The sequence below is a fragment of the Herpailurus yagouaroundi genome, unplaced genomic scaffold (genome assembly GCF_014898765.1).
Source record: "Herpailurus yagouaroundi ecotype Mexico unplaced genomic scaffold, PumYag 77, whole genome shotgun sequence".
Classification (NCBI taxonomy): domain Eukaryota; kingdom Metazoa; phylum Chordata; class Mammalia; order Carnivora; family Felidae; genus Herpailurus; species Herpailurus yagouaroundi.
In genome coordinates this window covers 89191774-89207492 of record NW_024412388.1, presented here as the reverse complement: position 1 = coordinate 89207492, position 15719 = coordinate 89191774, and the positions used below count along the sequence as shown (strand labels likewise).

At 37.4% G+C, this 15719-nt stretch overlaps 1 protein-coding gene and 1 long non-coding RNA gene across 8 annotated transcripts in view; one reads left to right on the top strand and one right to left on the bottom strand.

The window, feature by feature from the left end:
* RNPC3 (RNA binding region (RNP1, RRM) containing 3) overlaps positions 1–8366 on the bottom strand; it is a 34302-nt gene extending 25936 nt beyond the window's left edge. For 4 of the 6 annotated variants that reach the window (XM_040471141.1, XM_040471140.1, XM_040471138.1 and 1 more), the window contains exons 1-5: positions 7960–8240; positions 6248–6295; positions 2382–2500; positions 1079–1162; positions 314–425 (exon numbers count right to left, since the gene is read on the bottom strand). In XM_040471141.1, the coding sequence (XP_040327075.1) occupies positions 314–425; positions 1079–1162; positions 2382–2500; positions 6248–6295; positions 7960–8154 (558 nt within the window). In that variant the 5' untranslated portion in view covers positions 8155–8240. Of the gene's footprint in view, positions 1–313; positions 426–1078; positions 1163–2381; positions 2501–6247; positions 6296–7959; positions 8242–8280 lie in introns of those variants that run through there. The other 2 variants (XM_040471137.1, XM_040471142.1) reach the window with 2 other exon arrangements.
* Positions 8307–15719, top strand: part of LOC121027583 (uncharacterized) — a 64211-nt gene continuing 56798 nt past the window's right edge. For both annotated transcript variants that reach the window (XR_005788807.1, XR_005788808.1), the window contains exons 1-2: positions 8307–8417; positions 15350–15477. This is a non-coding gene — a long non-coding RNA (uncharacterized LOC121027583). The remainder of the gene's footprint in view (positions 8418–15349; positions 15478–15719) is intronic.

The following is a 15719-nucleotide window of genomic DNA, read 5'->3' as shown; positions in this document are numbered from 1 at the left end:
GGATCCAAAGAGAAAACAGCCACCTGCATCCCAGGAAAGGGCCCTTACCAGAACTCAACCTTGCGGGCACCCTAATCTCAGAGTTCCAATCCCCAGCACTGTGAGAAATAATTTTCTGTTCATAAGCCAGTGAGTCTACAGTACTTAGTTATAGCAACCCAAACTAAGACACCTTTAATTACTATAATATCATTGCATGTTGGAATTAGTCTGATTAACACTATTATGAAAAGTATAAAAATTAGCATGGAGAATAACTTATCAAGTCATTTAAGCATTTACTTTGAGGAAAGTTATGTTTCATTCTACTTACCTGTACATAGAACTTAGGCACACTTGCCAAAGCATTTACTATGTTTGCTAGGATTGTGCTTGAAGGTGGTGGGTACATATACTTGAGACATGAATTCAGAGGAAAAGTCAGCCTAAAAAAATATTTAAAATGTTTATCATGTTTTAGTAAATTTCTTATCAATAACTCACTTTTAGGTAACATACAAAATTGCTCACATAATTCAGTACTTTTAGATTTACCTTGTTCCTAATAATTCCAAATAAGTACATTTAAAAAGAAACTTGCTTTCTGACTGCACTAAAAAAAGGTATTTCTTACCAGAGCTTATCTTATAGCTTTGAACATTTTTTTTTATGTTCATTTATTTTTAAGAGAGAGAGAAAGAGTGTGAGAAGGGGATGGGCAGAGAGAAAGAGAGGGAGACACAGAATCTGAAGAAGGCTCCAGGCTCTGAGCTATCAGCACAGAGCTGACGCGAGGCTCTAACTCACGAGCTGTGAGATCATGACCTAAGCCAAAGTCGGAGGCTTAACTGAGCCACCCAGGTGCCCTTATAGCTCTTAACATTTTAATGGTCCCAAATTCAGTGACAAACTCTAGCTGCTGAAAATGTTCAATCAACATGTTAAAAATATACATGACAGATAATAAAATATCCTGTAGAACATCTTATTTGCAATACAGGCATGCACACGTGCACACACACACACACACACACACACACACACACACTCTGAATGACAAAACTGAAAAAACAACAAGACACTAACAAAAAATACTAACCCATGGTTTGGTGCAATCCCATTTTCTATGGTTAAACAACCAAGTTCTTTCTTTTCTTTATCATCTTCCACAGGATCATCAGATCTAAAAAATACAGAATCAAAGTTGATCTTATCTTTAGAAATAGAGTAAAAAAAACTGCATACAGAAAAGACATATTACCTTTTCAAACATGGTACTGTATTACGAAAATAGTTCCATAATAAATAAAACTTCCAAACATTTCTCAAACAAATAGCAAAAGAAAGGTAAATAGTAATCAACATTAGTAAACGTCCTTCTCTATCCTAGACATTATACAAGGCACACATTTTCATTTAGTCTTTTTACTCTTCAATGAAACCCTATGAAGATGGTATGACAAATCTCATTGACAAAACAGACAAAAAAACAACAAAAAGCAAAAAAAATACCCCTGGAGTTCACACGGTATACAATAGTGGTACTCAAATTTCTTAACATGTATCAATATCACTTAAAGAGTTTGTTACAATTCAGACTGCTGGGCTTTATCTTCCCCTTCCTACCCTTCTCCCCACCAAATTTCAAATTCAGTAGGACTAGGGTAAGGCCCAAGAATCTGTATTTCTTTTTTCATTAATGTTTATTTATTTATTTTGAGAGAGGGAGAGAGAGAGCGAGAGTGAGCAGAGGAGTGGCAGAGAGAGGGAGACAGAGAATCACAGCCAGGCTCTGTGTTGACAGATAATAAACACAGGGCTCAATTTCAGGAATAGTGAGATCATGACCTGATCTGAAATCAAGAGCTGGATGGATGCTTAACCAATTGAGCCACCCAGGTACCCCAAGAATCTGGGGTGCAGATGATGCAGCCGGTCCAGGGAGTACTCTGAGAACCACTAGTGCAAAGCAAATTTATAAGTTTTATAACTACAAAGAGTTACATTTGGGAACTAAATACAAGTCTTTGATTTCAAAGGCCATGCCTTTTCATGACACCCTGCTATCTGTAATACAAGGACTTATACTAGTTTTATTCCTCCACTTAAAATTGAAGTCTAGTTATATTCCTCCACTTAAAATTGATTACTTTTCCTCCACTTAAAATTGATTACTTTTCACCCTGCCCTCTTCTCACTTCACACTGATTAAATTCTTAATATTAAATCAACACTCAAGATTCCTAATGCACAATTAAGAACAAACATAAATATAATACACTAGATTCAAGAGATGTATCATTTATTATCTGAAATCATTTACTTGCTGGTCTGAAGACAACCCGATAGAAACACAATTGATTAAAAACACTTTAAAATTTTAGGAAAACCTATCTACATACCTTTTCTTTTTTTCAGTGTCTGAAGAGGGACATGGGGAATGAACTCGATCTTGTTCTTTTGCAAATTCAACAACTAAAGTATGACCCAAAAGTTTCAGCTGATGAAGTCTTGTCAATGCCTTCAGTTGGAAAAGCAAGAGTAAAATATTTTATAATTCCACCAAAAATTATTTGTTAGAGAACATCTATATGATAACTTACACATGTTCTTTGTTAATGCTGTTAATATTTCCTTGGCTATTTCTTACCCATTTCTAATGTCAGGCTGGTTAGCCTTTGTTGTTTATTAAGGGACTGCTTCCTATCACTTACCAAAACTAAAATCTGCTGAAATCCAAATCTGCCTATACCTAGGCAACTGAAAAGGTTAAAAAACAAACACAATCAGCCTGGACTCACTTTAAATTCATGACCACAACCACAAATCTGGAGTGGAACTTAATGATGCCATATCTCATTTTTAGTTCATTTTTTCTACTAATTTCTAAGACTATTTTGTACTTTCTCCTGGCTCCTCAACCCTCACAACATTCCTTTCCCATTCTTTACCCTAGGACTTTGCTTCCTACTTTGGGAAAACTGAAACAACTATATGAGAACTTCAGATTCCCACTATAACTCCCATCTACCAGCATATGCATCTACATATTCTACCTTCTGCTATAATGTATTAACTAGTCATGTTTTTAATCTCAATCCAGTTGCTGGACTTGTATACTAAATCCCACCCTCTCATCTACTCAAGAGTCTCTCTTCTGCTCCCTGAAACTGTATGGGAAGTCTTCTTTAATTTTCTGTCCTCTACTAAATCGTCCATATTAGCACACAAATATGCTTCTATTTCTCCCATCCTAATTTGTTTTTCTTCATCCATTGATCCCACTTTGCTCTTCTCCCCTCCTTTAATTGCTGTTGCAGTAAAACTCCTTAAGAATTACCTAAGCCCTTTACCTAGAATTCCTTTGCTCCCATCCAGTCGCCAACTCAGTCCACTGGCACTGCTTAGCAAAGACAACAAATTCTGTACTGCCAAGCCAATGGTCTACTTTCAATCATCATCTTATTGCATTTAACACAGTTGATCACTCCCTCCTTGATACATGTTCTTCACTTGGTGTCAAAACATCATACTTTCCTGCTGTTTGCTTCCTAGCTCACTGGTTTCTACTGCTTAATCTCTTGGCTTGTGCCTTCTCAAATTCTAAATGTTGGCATACGCCAGAATTCTATTATGGGCCCTCTTTCCAGCTACTATCTTGGTGATCTAATCAGCATCCTAAATTTAAGTTCCATCACTATACTTATAATTCCCCAATTCATAACCTCAGCGCAAACCTGTCCTGAAGTCCAAGAAAACATATCCAAACTACAGGATGGCTCCTGTTAGGTGTCAAACAAACATCTCAAACTTCTCACACTTCAGAAACTGAGCCACTAATGCTCTCTCCTCATCCCCTCAAATATTTTCTATCTGGAACTTTTCACATTTCAGTTGCTGGTATAACTCCATTCTTCTACTCACTTATGTCAAAAATATTGGAATCATCTGTAAGACTTCTTCCCACATCAAGAAATTGTTTGTTTCTATCTTCAAAATATATCCAGCATCTAACCACTTCTATCACCTCATTCCAAACAGCTATCATCTCTGAACTAAATTGCCACCATAACCTTTTTGCAGATTTCCTTGTTTCTACTCTTCCCTGCTTTACATCTCTTCTCAACACAACACCCAAGGTGATCCTTTTAAAGATATGTTAGATTATGTTACTGCTTTGCTCAAAATATTCCAATTGCTCCCCATTTACTCAGAGTAAAATCTAGGATCCGTAGAATACCTAAATGAGGGTCGCCTGGGTGGTTTAGTTGGTTAGGTGTCCAACTCTTGATTTCAGCTCAGGTCATGATCTCAGGGTTCGTGAGTTTTGTCAGCACAGAGTCTGCTTGGGATTCTGTCTCCCTCTCACCCTGTACCTCCCTGCTTATTCTTGCTCACTCTCTAAATAAACTTAATAAAAAAAAAAAAAAAAAAAAAGAATACCTACATGATATGGCCTCTATTACTTCTCTAACCTCAAATCCAATTAGTTCTCCCTCATTTTGTCTGCTTCAGCCACTTTGGCTTACTTAAACATGACATTCTCCCATACTACAGCCCTCGTTCCAGCCATTATTCTGACTGGAATGTACTTTCCCCAGGTACTCTCTTAGCTAACGTCCTTCACCTCCTTCAAATCGTTACTCAAATATGACCCTTATCACCTCAACAGCAACTTAACCATTCCCATCTAGCACTCTTGATCCTATTTCCTTTTCCTTTGTATTCCATAGCATTTATCTTTTTCTAAAATATTAAACAATTATGTTTATTATTTATAATCTGCCTCCCCTTTAGAGAATGTGAGCCTCAATGAGAACATAAATCTTCATTATTATTTTCTTCCTCGCAAAATGGATGTCATACATATTCTCTTTAAGGATATATGGTTTTTCATTTTTAATGTTAGCTAATTTCCCCCACCTCTCTCAGCTACTTACTTTGTAGTTCTACTTCCTTTTCAACTTCTTCTTCTCATTCTCCTTTGCTGGTCTGTCTTCCTTGGGCAACCATACCCATTCACCTGATTCAAAAAACTCCATTTCGAGCTTGTCTCAGCTCTAAAGCCGTATTTTTAACTGTATTAAAAATATTTCCACAGAAGTAGCTCACTGACTCCTCAAAGTTAACAGATAGCATTTGAACTCATTATCTACCTTTGCAAGTATCTTTTAAATCCTGCCCTTAATGTCAGCTAATGTAATAACCTAATACCTCAGCCCAAAAATCTCAAACCTAATTATGTATAGGAATCACAAGACCTACAAACTCAATCTCTACCAAGTGTATACCTACTTCTTCCTTTGTCTTCTTATTGATTTACTCAGACCTTTTATCTTGCCTTGCCCATTATAACACTTCTCTTGTCTTGGCTTTCCATTTGGTCTTCCTACCTTTAGTTTTTCCCCATCTAATCCATTACATGAACTCTACCAGATATTTTCACAGATCTGACTATATTATTGGCCAGCTCAAAACTATCAGTGCCTTAATATCTACTAAACAAAATTCAGTCCCTCCCTCCCACCCAAATTTAGATCTCAACCTATTTTCCAAGTCCTATTTCCATTTCAACCCTTAATTCTTGCTCTACTTACAACTTTCCATGTTTGACAGCTTCACTTAGTGTTCACCCAACCTGAAAGGGCCCATCTCCCCTTTGTTTTCTTCTCAAAATCCAACTAATCATTTAAAGGTCTACCTCAAAGGTCAACTTCTTTGTGAATGAATCCCTAGGATTTTTAAAATACATGTATTTTCCCTTTAATACTTAAAACATCTTACCTTGCAGTTAAAGAGTTATCAATCTTTGCATCCTTTAGAATTTATTTTTAATTACATATGAAATTACAATTCAATCTTAATTTGCTTTCCAGTTAATCTATGTTTGTTTGTTTGTTTGTTTATTTATTGTGAGAGAGAGAGGGAGACACAAAATCTGAAGCAGACTCCCGGCTCCAAGCTGTCAGCCTGACAGGGCTCAAACCCCCGAACTGCAAGATCATGACCTGAGTCCAATGCTTAACTGACTGAGCTACTCAGGCGCCCCTCCAGTCAATCTATTCTAATTTCCAAATACCTAAACATTGGAGAAGATTTGCCAACTGATAAACCAAATGCAGTCTATGAGGAAAACTCTTGAAATACAGACCCTTTTGCTTTTGAAAACTGTGGTTTAACATCACATTTCATTTTTGAACAAAGATAAATTAATAGGAAATTGCTGACAACTTTAATAGTAAAAAATAAATAAATAAAAAAGTCATACCTTTATAGCTGCTTTTTCACTAGGAAAAGTAGCAAAAGCTGTATGTTTCTGAAAAATAATTAAGGTACAAATTATTTGTAACATAATTTCAGTCTTCCATAAGGAAGTCTGATACTTCACCAGTTGACAGTGATTTCAAAAATTAATAAAGTCATGGAAAAGGATGGAAAATCGAGATTGTTTTAACTGATAATTAATTTCAGTACAGTGGTTCTGAATCTTTTTTGCTTCAGAGTTCCTTGAGATGACAGCTATGTAGCCTTTTAAATATGAAGGTGTACACACATATACAGTATGTTTTACACATGCTTTTAAATAGTTCAATAGACCAGAAGTTTAAAAACCCCTACTATACACAGGACAACTCTTAAACTATCTCAATATACAAATATCTGCAATTTATAATATATATGAAGATCTTAAAAACTTTCCTCTATAAGATAAATGCGAAGTTTAAAAATGTTTACCAACAGAAAAATCATTAAGTGCATGTTTCCTTTGTAATTTATCCTTGTAATAAGGGTTCAATGGGAGAAGTCTATTTTTCAATATAAACTGTAAATAGTTTAAAAACCATCAGAAAAAAACATAAGTCAAAAGTAAATGAATCCTTATGCTGTGAAAGAGTTGTTGTCAAGAGTTGCTTATATTATATCACACATTCTAATTTTGTCAGATCTGATCCAACATGACCTAATCAGAGTGTATTTAAACTGAGTAACACAGAATACTTGTACTTGCTGGTATACATGACACTTTGATCAAAACTGGTCGTTCTTCTCAGTACTTCTTAACCCTGGCTGCATATTAGAATCACCAGAGGAGACTAAAACCACTGATTTCGCTGCATCATAGACCATCTTGCCGAAACTTAACATCGCCGTACTATTTTAATGGAGAGAAACCCATCTAAAACATCTTCAGGCATAAAAGCAAATTAAGTTATTGAGTAAATTCCTGCAGTCTCAAAATATTGTTCCCCAAAGATTCCGTCAGAAATAAATTTTTATTTTATTTTCATTTTATTTGAGAGAGAGAGAGAGAGAGCGAGCAAGCGAGCATGAGCGGGGCAGAGGGGCGAGGGAGAGAGAGAGAATCCTAAGCGGGGTCCAAGCTCTGCGGGTAGCCGGAGAGGAACTCCATCTCACCTCCCACGGAACACGATCTGACCGAAATCAAGAAATGAAGCCTCAACCACTGACCCACCCAGGTGCCCCTTTTTATTTTTTTCACTTTACTTTAGAAAAAGATTTTATGAATAATTTCTTCGTAAAAAATCTAGTAGAAATTCTATAACTGGCTTACTGAAGTTACTATTGTAGTTTCTCCTCTATTTTAATGAATATCTTCACAGTGGCATATACGTGAACCAACATTTTTGCAAAGTCCTTTGTACTTTATATTTGAGTACTGAGTCTAAAAGAAATGCTCTCAAATTCAGAGGAGTTTTGAGATTTCCCGGATGGATCAGAAAAGGGAACATAAGCCACTCTTCTGCCTTGCCCTTCTCGGCGGCGCTGTGACTAATGCAGGCTGAAGCCAATTAAAACTTCACATGGTACGCAAGACGTCTGGACATTAAAGAGGAAAGATAGACGCGCCCTCACTACACAAGCGCATTTTCCCACTCTTTTCTGTCTTCCTTCTGTCAAAGCTTCCCCCTCCCCGAGTCAAGGGCCTTCCCCGGCGGCTTGGGACAGGAGCGCCCTTACCAGTCGTCCCTTATCTGACAGGACGCGCACCGACTGCGCCCCGAAATATTTCAGCAAATCCTCTTTCTCCTCAGCAGTCAGCTCGGCTGGCAGGTGCCTCACAAGAAGGGTTCGGTCGCCCCGTGACGGAGAGAGTGAAGCAGAGCTCTGACATCCTCTTGCCATCGGCGGTAGAGGCTGCTCGGGAGCCGCCATTTCCCACAGAGAAACTGCAACACGGAAAGCGAAGAGGCCGCAGTGTAAATGAGCTAATCAACAGAAGCTGGGGATAAATGAGTATTTTTCCGCCTCGCGCTAAGGATTCTGGAAACAGAGAAATACCGCGATAGAGGGTCACTTTCTCGCGAGACTTGCATCCGCGACGGATGTCTCTTCGGAAACCGGTTTCTAAAAATGAAGAACTAGGTTCCAAACGAAGGGAAAGCAAAGTGGTTTTAAATTACAGGTAGCTGCTGAAGGTATTAAAAAAAAAAAAAAAACCTTTGCCCTAGAGAAGCGTGAGGATTTAAAAATGTATCAAATAAGGAATGAGGGGCCCCAGTCGCGTGAAGGGGAAAGAACGTAAACCCAGGGAATGAAAGAGCCACCGCCGCGACAGAGCAGGCGGGGAGCAAGACGGGACGCGGCGCTGGCCTGGGCGGGAGCTGAGCTCACTGGATTCCTGTTTCCTGGCCAATCGCGAAAGCGTATTGACTGGCTGGCGGCGGGGGTGGGGGGGTGGGGGTGGGGGTTGCTTACAGTCTTGGAAGAGTAAAACCTAAAGATAGCATGCTCTTCCTTCAGTAAGTGCATTTAGAACTCAGTTTAAGGAACAAAAAGTTAACAAAGAAATGTGTTTTGTTTTCTTGAATCATCGTGCATTCATAGGCTCTGGCCACTGTTTATTTCACGGAATTAGTGGCCTCTAGGGAGATATACTCTAATAAATGTAAATAAATGATTATATAGATAAAGCGATATATCTTCACGTTTAATCCTCATAACAACCCTAAGGGGGTAGGTACTCATTTCGATTTTATAAGTGAGGACGTTGATGTACAGGGGGCATTGATATACAATGAGAGCATTGATGTTTAAGTTGCACAGCTAGTAAATGGCAAAGCTGAGATTCGACCCTGTTAGCGTGACTGGCGTTACACTTTGATCCACTATCCTGCCTAGTTTCTGAATGTAGTGAGGGAAAGATCATCCCAAGAAGTCAATCAGAAATCTTCCTCACTGATTTTTCTAGTAGGGGCATGTGTGTGTGTGTGTGTGTGTGTGTGTGTGTGTGTGTGTGTGTGTGTGTGTATAATGATTAAATTTTGGATATGAAAATTTCTAGAATCCCTTGAGGATTCTAGAGAGAGGTATTGGTTACAGTCGGCTACATTCTGTACAGGTGCTGCTATAGTCTAGGGGCCTATGGAGCCTACTTTTTATTTCCTACTTAATTAGGTATTAAAGATATAACAGCAAGCAATATACTAAACTTCTGCTTTCATGGAGCATTGTTGGAGAAGCAGGGAAGGGACCTTTTTTTTTTTTTTAACATGAAATCCCTGATGTTTATTATCATAAGAAAGCTTGGACGTCTAAATTCTATAGTTGTATTAAGCACTATGAGCAATTCAGGAGGCTCTAATTTAGTATTAGTATTTGGTAGTACTCGACGATTTTCTGATTTTTTTAAACATAATTTATTGTCAAACTGGCTTACATACAACACCCAGTGCTCATCCCAACAAAGGGGCCGCCCGCAGGGCGCCCCAGACCGGTGGGGCGCGCCGGCCCCCCCCCCCCCGATCCACCCTCAGTTTGTTCTCTGTATTTAAGAGTTTCTTGTGGTTTGTCTCCATCCCTCTCTGTTTGTAAATATTTTTTCCCAGGAAGGGACAGATTTTAATAAAAACTAGAAAAACATGGGAAAACCCCCAAATGTCAGTTATGTAGAGTCAGACCTTGATGCTCCAGTATGTTTCTTTGGAGTCTTGATTATATGGAGACTAATTGTAAACTGACTGATTTTTCTAGTATGGGTGTGTGTGTCTATGTATAATGATTAAATTTTGGATATAAAAATTTCTCTTTGGTTGCAGTGTGAAAAATATAGTAGAAGCCAGTAGAAGCTACTATAGTAGCCCAGGCACAAGACATTGCTTGAAATAGTTTGGTAACAGTAGATATAGAGAGAAGAAATTGGAATTGAGACATATTTTGGAAGTAGAATTGATAGACTTTTAGATGAAGAAGAGTGATTAAGGATAGTTCTGAGTTTTCAGCTTGAGCGCTAAACTGTTCACCATCTAGGTGGATGATGGTGCCATTTACTGAACATGAGAAGAGCGACTAAAATGTTAACTAGATTAGGGACTGCAGGGAAGGGTGGGAAGTGGAGGAATACATGTTAAATTTCAAGTACCTATTCAGTATCCATGTTTCAAGTAGGAAATTGGATGTGTAAATATGGTATTCTAGAGAAATATCAACTGGGGATGCACATATAGCATCAACACACATAATATTTCTATCCAAGGGATGAGAGATAGTGTAGGCCAGGGGAAGGGGGCCCAGTATTGATCTATGGAGCATGCTAATGTTGGGAAATGGAGGAGAGGAGAAAGAACAAGATAATTCTTTTTCTTTTGGCACTTATATTCTAGTAGTAAAGATAGACCACAACATGTAGGTAAGTAAATAAGTTCCTTTGGAGAGTTATATGTGCTTTGGAGGAAAAAAAAAAAAAATAGAGACAGGGTAGAGGGATAAACTTATTAGAGAAGGCATGCTGCTTTAAACACTGTCTTTTGCAAACTTTTGCTGTGTCTCTTACCATTAGTTAAATGATGAGCATATAATGTATTAATATCTGTTCAAGGAATGAATTCAGGAATGGATTAACCTTAATATTTATAACTGTTTCTTATGGTCAAAAATTGCTCCATCGGCCATCAGCATAAATTTAATGGTCCTTATATATTATAATTATCACAACTCATTGGGATAGTTTACCATTTAATTTAATTACTTTTATCTGCACTCACTTAAATCTGTCTTACCCTTCTCTTGCCAATAGCTCAGACAGATTTCATAATTTCTTAGTCACTTTCAGTTAATAGTCCCAGTGGTCTTGAAATGTCAACTCTAAATTACATTCAGGCCTCACTTTTTACCCTCTTTTCATATTAGCCTTAACCTGAGAGATAGGAGGAAGATATAATTTGCTTTTATTTCTCCCATGTTTGAGTAGAAGTGGATGTGCTCTGTTCTGAGTTGCACATTTCTCATTTTCTTTTCTTGTTATACTGCAGAGGTTCCCAAATTTTCTCAACTCATGTTGCTTTTATTGTCTCAATAATTTTTTCATAACATCCTTTGGTGCCTCCTTGCTTCCTGTTCCACCTTGACTTTCAAGAGGCACTTGTTTTTTCTCAAAGCAACAGGGGTAAAAAAAACCCAAAAACCCAGCTTTGCAAAGATTTTTTATTCATTTATTCGTTTATTTATTTATTTATTTATTTTTTTATTTATTTTTAAGTAGGCTCCACACCCAACATGGGGCTTGAATTGACTGACTGAGACAATGGGCACCCCACCAAACATTTTTAAATTCAAAAATATTTCAAGCTGGTGATTCATGTAGTGTCTGGCAGATATTGAGTGTTGCTGTTTCCCTCAAATATTTAAAATATTCCATAGCAGGGGCATCTGGCTGGCTCAGTCTTGATTTGGGGTCATTAGTTCAAACCCCACGTTGCATGTGGAGATTGCTTAAAACAATAATTAATTAATTAATTAAAAATCAAAATAAATTATTCCATAGCACTCCTGTGAGGTGACTGGGGCACCTGGGGCACCTCAGCATACAGTTTGAGAATTGTGGCTCTAACTTCTTTTTGGTTTTGATTTTCCTCATTGCAAGGAAGGAGGGAATGTTAGAGGTTGGGAGTATCTTACCTCATTGACCAAATGTTGGTTCTTTATCTCACTCTGATTCTCTCTGGTTCTATCTTTCTGTGGATGGAAGCCTCTGCTAATGTGGTTTTTAGGGGCTCATATTCATCAATTCCCCCTCTATCACTGAGTACCTTCTGAGATAAGAATAGCTTTCCCTGCTCCTTGGCCATTACTTTGGATTCCGTCCCTAGTTTATCTGCATTCCTTTCCATTTTCAAGCTCCCTATTTTTTCCCATGAAGCTAGGAGCACTGCTGGGGCCTATTTCTGCTATTTTTGGAAGGCTGTGGAGAACTAACCTGAGAAAGGAATTTACTCTTTTTTTTCAGACTTTTTTTTAAAATTAAAATATAATTGACATAGAATATTATATTAGTTTTAGGTATACAACATAATGATATGATGTCTGTATACATTACAAAATGGTCACCACAGTAAGTCTAGTTTACATCCATCATCTTACATAGTTACAAATATTTTTTCTTATGATCAAGAACTTTTGAGATCTACTCTTAGCAACTTTCAAATATACAATACAATATTATTAACTCTAGTTACCATGCTGTACATTACATCTCCAGTATTTATTTTATAACTAGAACTTTATATCTTTTGACATCCTTCACCCATTTCTCCTATCTCCCCCCCCCCCCGCTGCCCCCCGGCCTATGACAACCACTTTTTGTATCTCTGAGCTTGGTTTTGTTTTGTCTTGTTTTTGAGTCCCATGTAAGTGAGATCAGATGTCATTTTTGTCTGACTTATTTCACTTAGCAAAATGACCTTGAGATCCATCTACTTCGCCACAAAAGTCAAGATTTCCTTCATTTTTATTTCTGAAAAATATAATATTTCATTACATGTCACATTTTCTTCATTCACTCATTAAGGGATGTGTAGGTTGTTTAGCCTATATCTTGACTATTGTAAATAATGCTGTGGTAAATGTGGGGATACATATATCTTTTTGAGTTAGTTTTATTCAGCTAAGATCCACAAGTGGAATTGCTGGATCATATGGTAGTTCTACTTTTATTTTTTGAGGAGGCCCCATACTGTTTTACATAATGGCTATACCAGTTTACATTTCTGCCTATAGTGCACAGGGATTCCCTTTTTCTCCACATCCTTGCCAACATTTGTTATTTCTTTCTTTCTTTCTTTCTTTCTTTCTTTCTTTCTTTCTTTCTTTCTTCCTTTCTTCCTTCCTTTCTTTCTTTCTTTCTTTCTTTCTTTCTTTCTTTCTTTCTTTCTTTTGATAATAGCCATTCTAATAGGCATGAGTTGGTATTTCATTGTGGTTTTGATTTGCATTTCCCTGAGGATTACTGATGTTGAGCATCCATTTGTGTATCCATTAGCCATCAGTATGTCTTCTTTGGAGATACGTCTACTTAGATTTTCTGCTCATGTTTAATTGAATTATTGTATATTCTTTTGCTATTGAGTTTCATGAATTCTTTCCCAAATTTTTTGTTAAAAACAGTCTCCTCTTCCTTCATAGCCAAACATCTAGAGAGAAACATAAATTATCCTTATTCATTTACCTTCTACTCACTCAAAAATGCATTTCTATCTGACTTCTGATTCCATTAGTCCTTAGAGTAATTCTCACTAGGGTCAACAGATACCTCCAAATCTCTAAATCTAGTGGACTTTTTCAGTGTCATTTTAACTTTTCACAGCACTTGAAACATTTGACAACTTTCTTTTTGAAGCATCAGCCTCCCTTGGTTTTTAAAACATACCATTTCTCTTATTGTTCTAGCTCACTTTTTCTCTAACCTGATTCTAATAAATTTTCAATTCCTTATTTTTCCCTCTGTCACCTAACTTTGAACTTTCTTTCCACTTTTAGTGTTATATTACAACCTTGTTTGTTAATCTCATTGAAAAAAATTGAGGACTCCCATACCCATCAATCATACTTATATTTGTTCTCTTTGGTTAAGCCAAACTCTCACCTCAGAAGTGGATCCCCTGCCTTCTTGGGTACTCTGAACCAGTCTCATTCAGTATGTATGCTATTATCATTTTGCTTTTTGAAAAAGCAAAGCAGGGGCACCTGGGTGGTTGAGTCAGTTGAGCATCCAACTTCAACTCAGGTTGTGATCACATGGTTCATGGGTTCAAGCCCCACATCAGGCTCTGTGCTTATATCTCAGAGCCTGTAGCCTGCTTTGGATTCTGTGTCTCCCTCTTTCTCTGCCCCTCTTGTGCTCATGCTCTGTTTCTCTTTGTCTCTCAAAAAATAAAATAAAAAAAAATTAAAAAAAAAGCAAAGTAAATGATTTGGAGAACAAAGGCTAAAGAAATATAGAAAAAAAATTAAAATTTCTTACAACTTACAGCCCATTAACAAGTACTTGGGACAGGTAGGGTGATCTTTCTTTATTAACTCAAGTGCCTTACCTTTAATACTTTGCTAGAGGCAAAAAGCAAAAGCAACCTTAGCTTGACATTAGCTTGACCTCCAGGATCCTATAAGTCTTCTTTAACATATAAAAATCCCTTTGGAAACTTCCTTTATCTCTTACCCTCACCTCCTCCTCCTGCAGAGGATATATGTTAGAATAGCCCTCCAAACATATGGCTCACTGAAATACATCTGAAGGATCTCATGACTAAGGTTTTACTAGACAGTAGTAAATGACCCCTCAAGGTCCTAGAAACCTTGCTTGCAAATTCCTCGGAGACTTATGCTATCCCTAACCCCCTCCCAACTTGAAAGTGTATAATTAGTCACTCCTCACAATTGTAGTGCAACTCTTTCAGGAATCTGTCCCTGTGCTTTAATAAAACCATCTTTATTTTTGTACCAAAGACATTTCAAGAATTCTTTCTTGAACATTCACTACTGAACCCCAACATTTCATATCAGCAAATATACAAATTAAAAAAAAAAAAACAATTTTTTTTTCCACTTCCCTCTCCAGCTGCCATCTCTTTCTGTTTATAGCAAAACTTCTAGAAATAGGATTTATATTTGTTGTCTCCACTTTTTTTCTCCTATATTTTCTTCAGTTTTGTTAACAAAGAAAACTGCAGGCCCAAAATGGCATCACTTAGGCCAAGTCATTGAAATAAGGATTAATATATAACGTAATTATAGTTTCAACCTCCCCAAGAAATATAATCTTAACTGGTCCATCAGGAGTTTTCTGTTAAGCATCTGTCAAATGGGCCCTCTCCAGCCCCCAAAGGAAGATGAGGTGGTCTACTTAGTAAAGACTTTCTACCATTCCCTATAAGGGAAAGCAACCTTTCCTGGAACAGTTCTTTCTTTTCTTTTGCTAATAATTTCTTGTTCCATCCTCCTTCCTATAAAAACCTTTTATTTTGTGCAATTCCTTGGAGCTCCCCTCCACCTTCTAGATGGGATGCTGTCTGATTCATGAATTACTAAAGCCAATTAGATCTTCAAATTTATTCAGTTGAATTTTGTTCTTTAACAGATTTGGTGGCAGCAGTGGGATCCGAAGCAAACCTCCATCAAAATTCAGGGATAATGAGAAACAGAAGCATGGTGCTCTATGAACCTTGTTGAATTCACTGTCTTTCTCGCTGTTTCCAAATGCCGTTGGTGAGTTCCTCTCAGTTTGAGCTCTGCTCTCTTTACGTTTGAACTCTGACCTAATTGGCCTTTTTTTTTTGTCCAGAGTTAATAAGTCATTCTAGACTTAAAAGTAGCTGTAACAGATCGTCAGTCAACCCTTGGTTCAGTCCACAATGCGATATATGAATCCATTCCCCAGTTCCAGTCTGTAGTCCCTGTTTACTGGAGTTTTCTAGTTTGGTCTGTATTGGAATTATTGGTAGTTACCA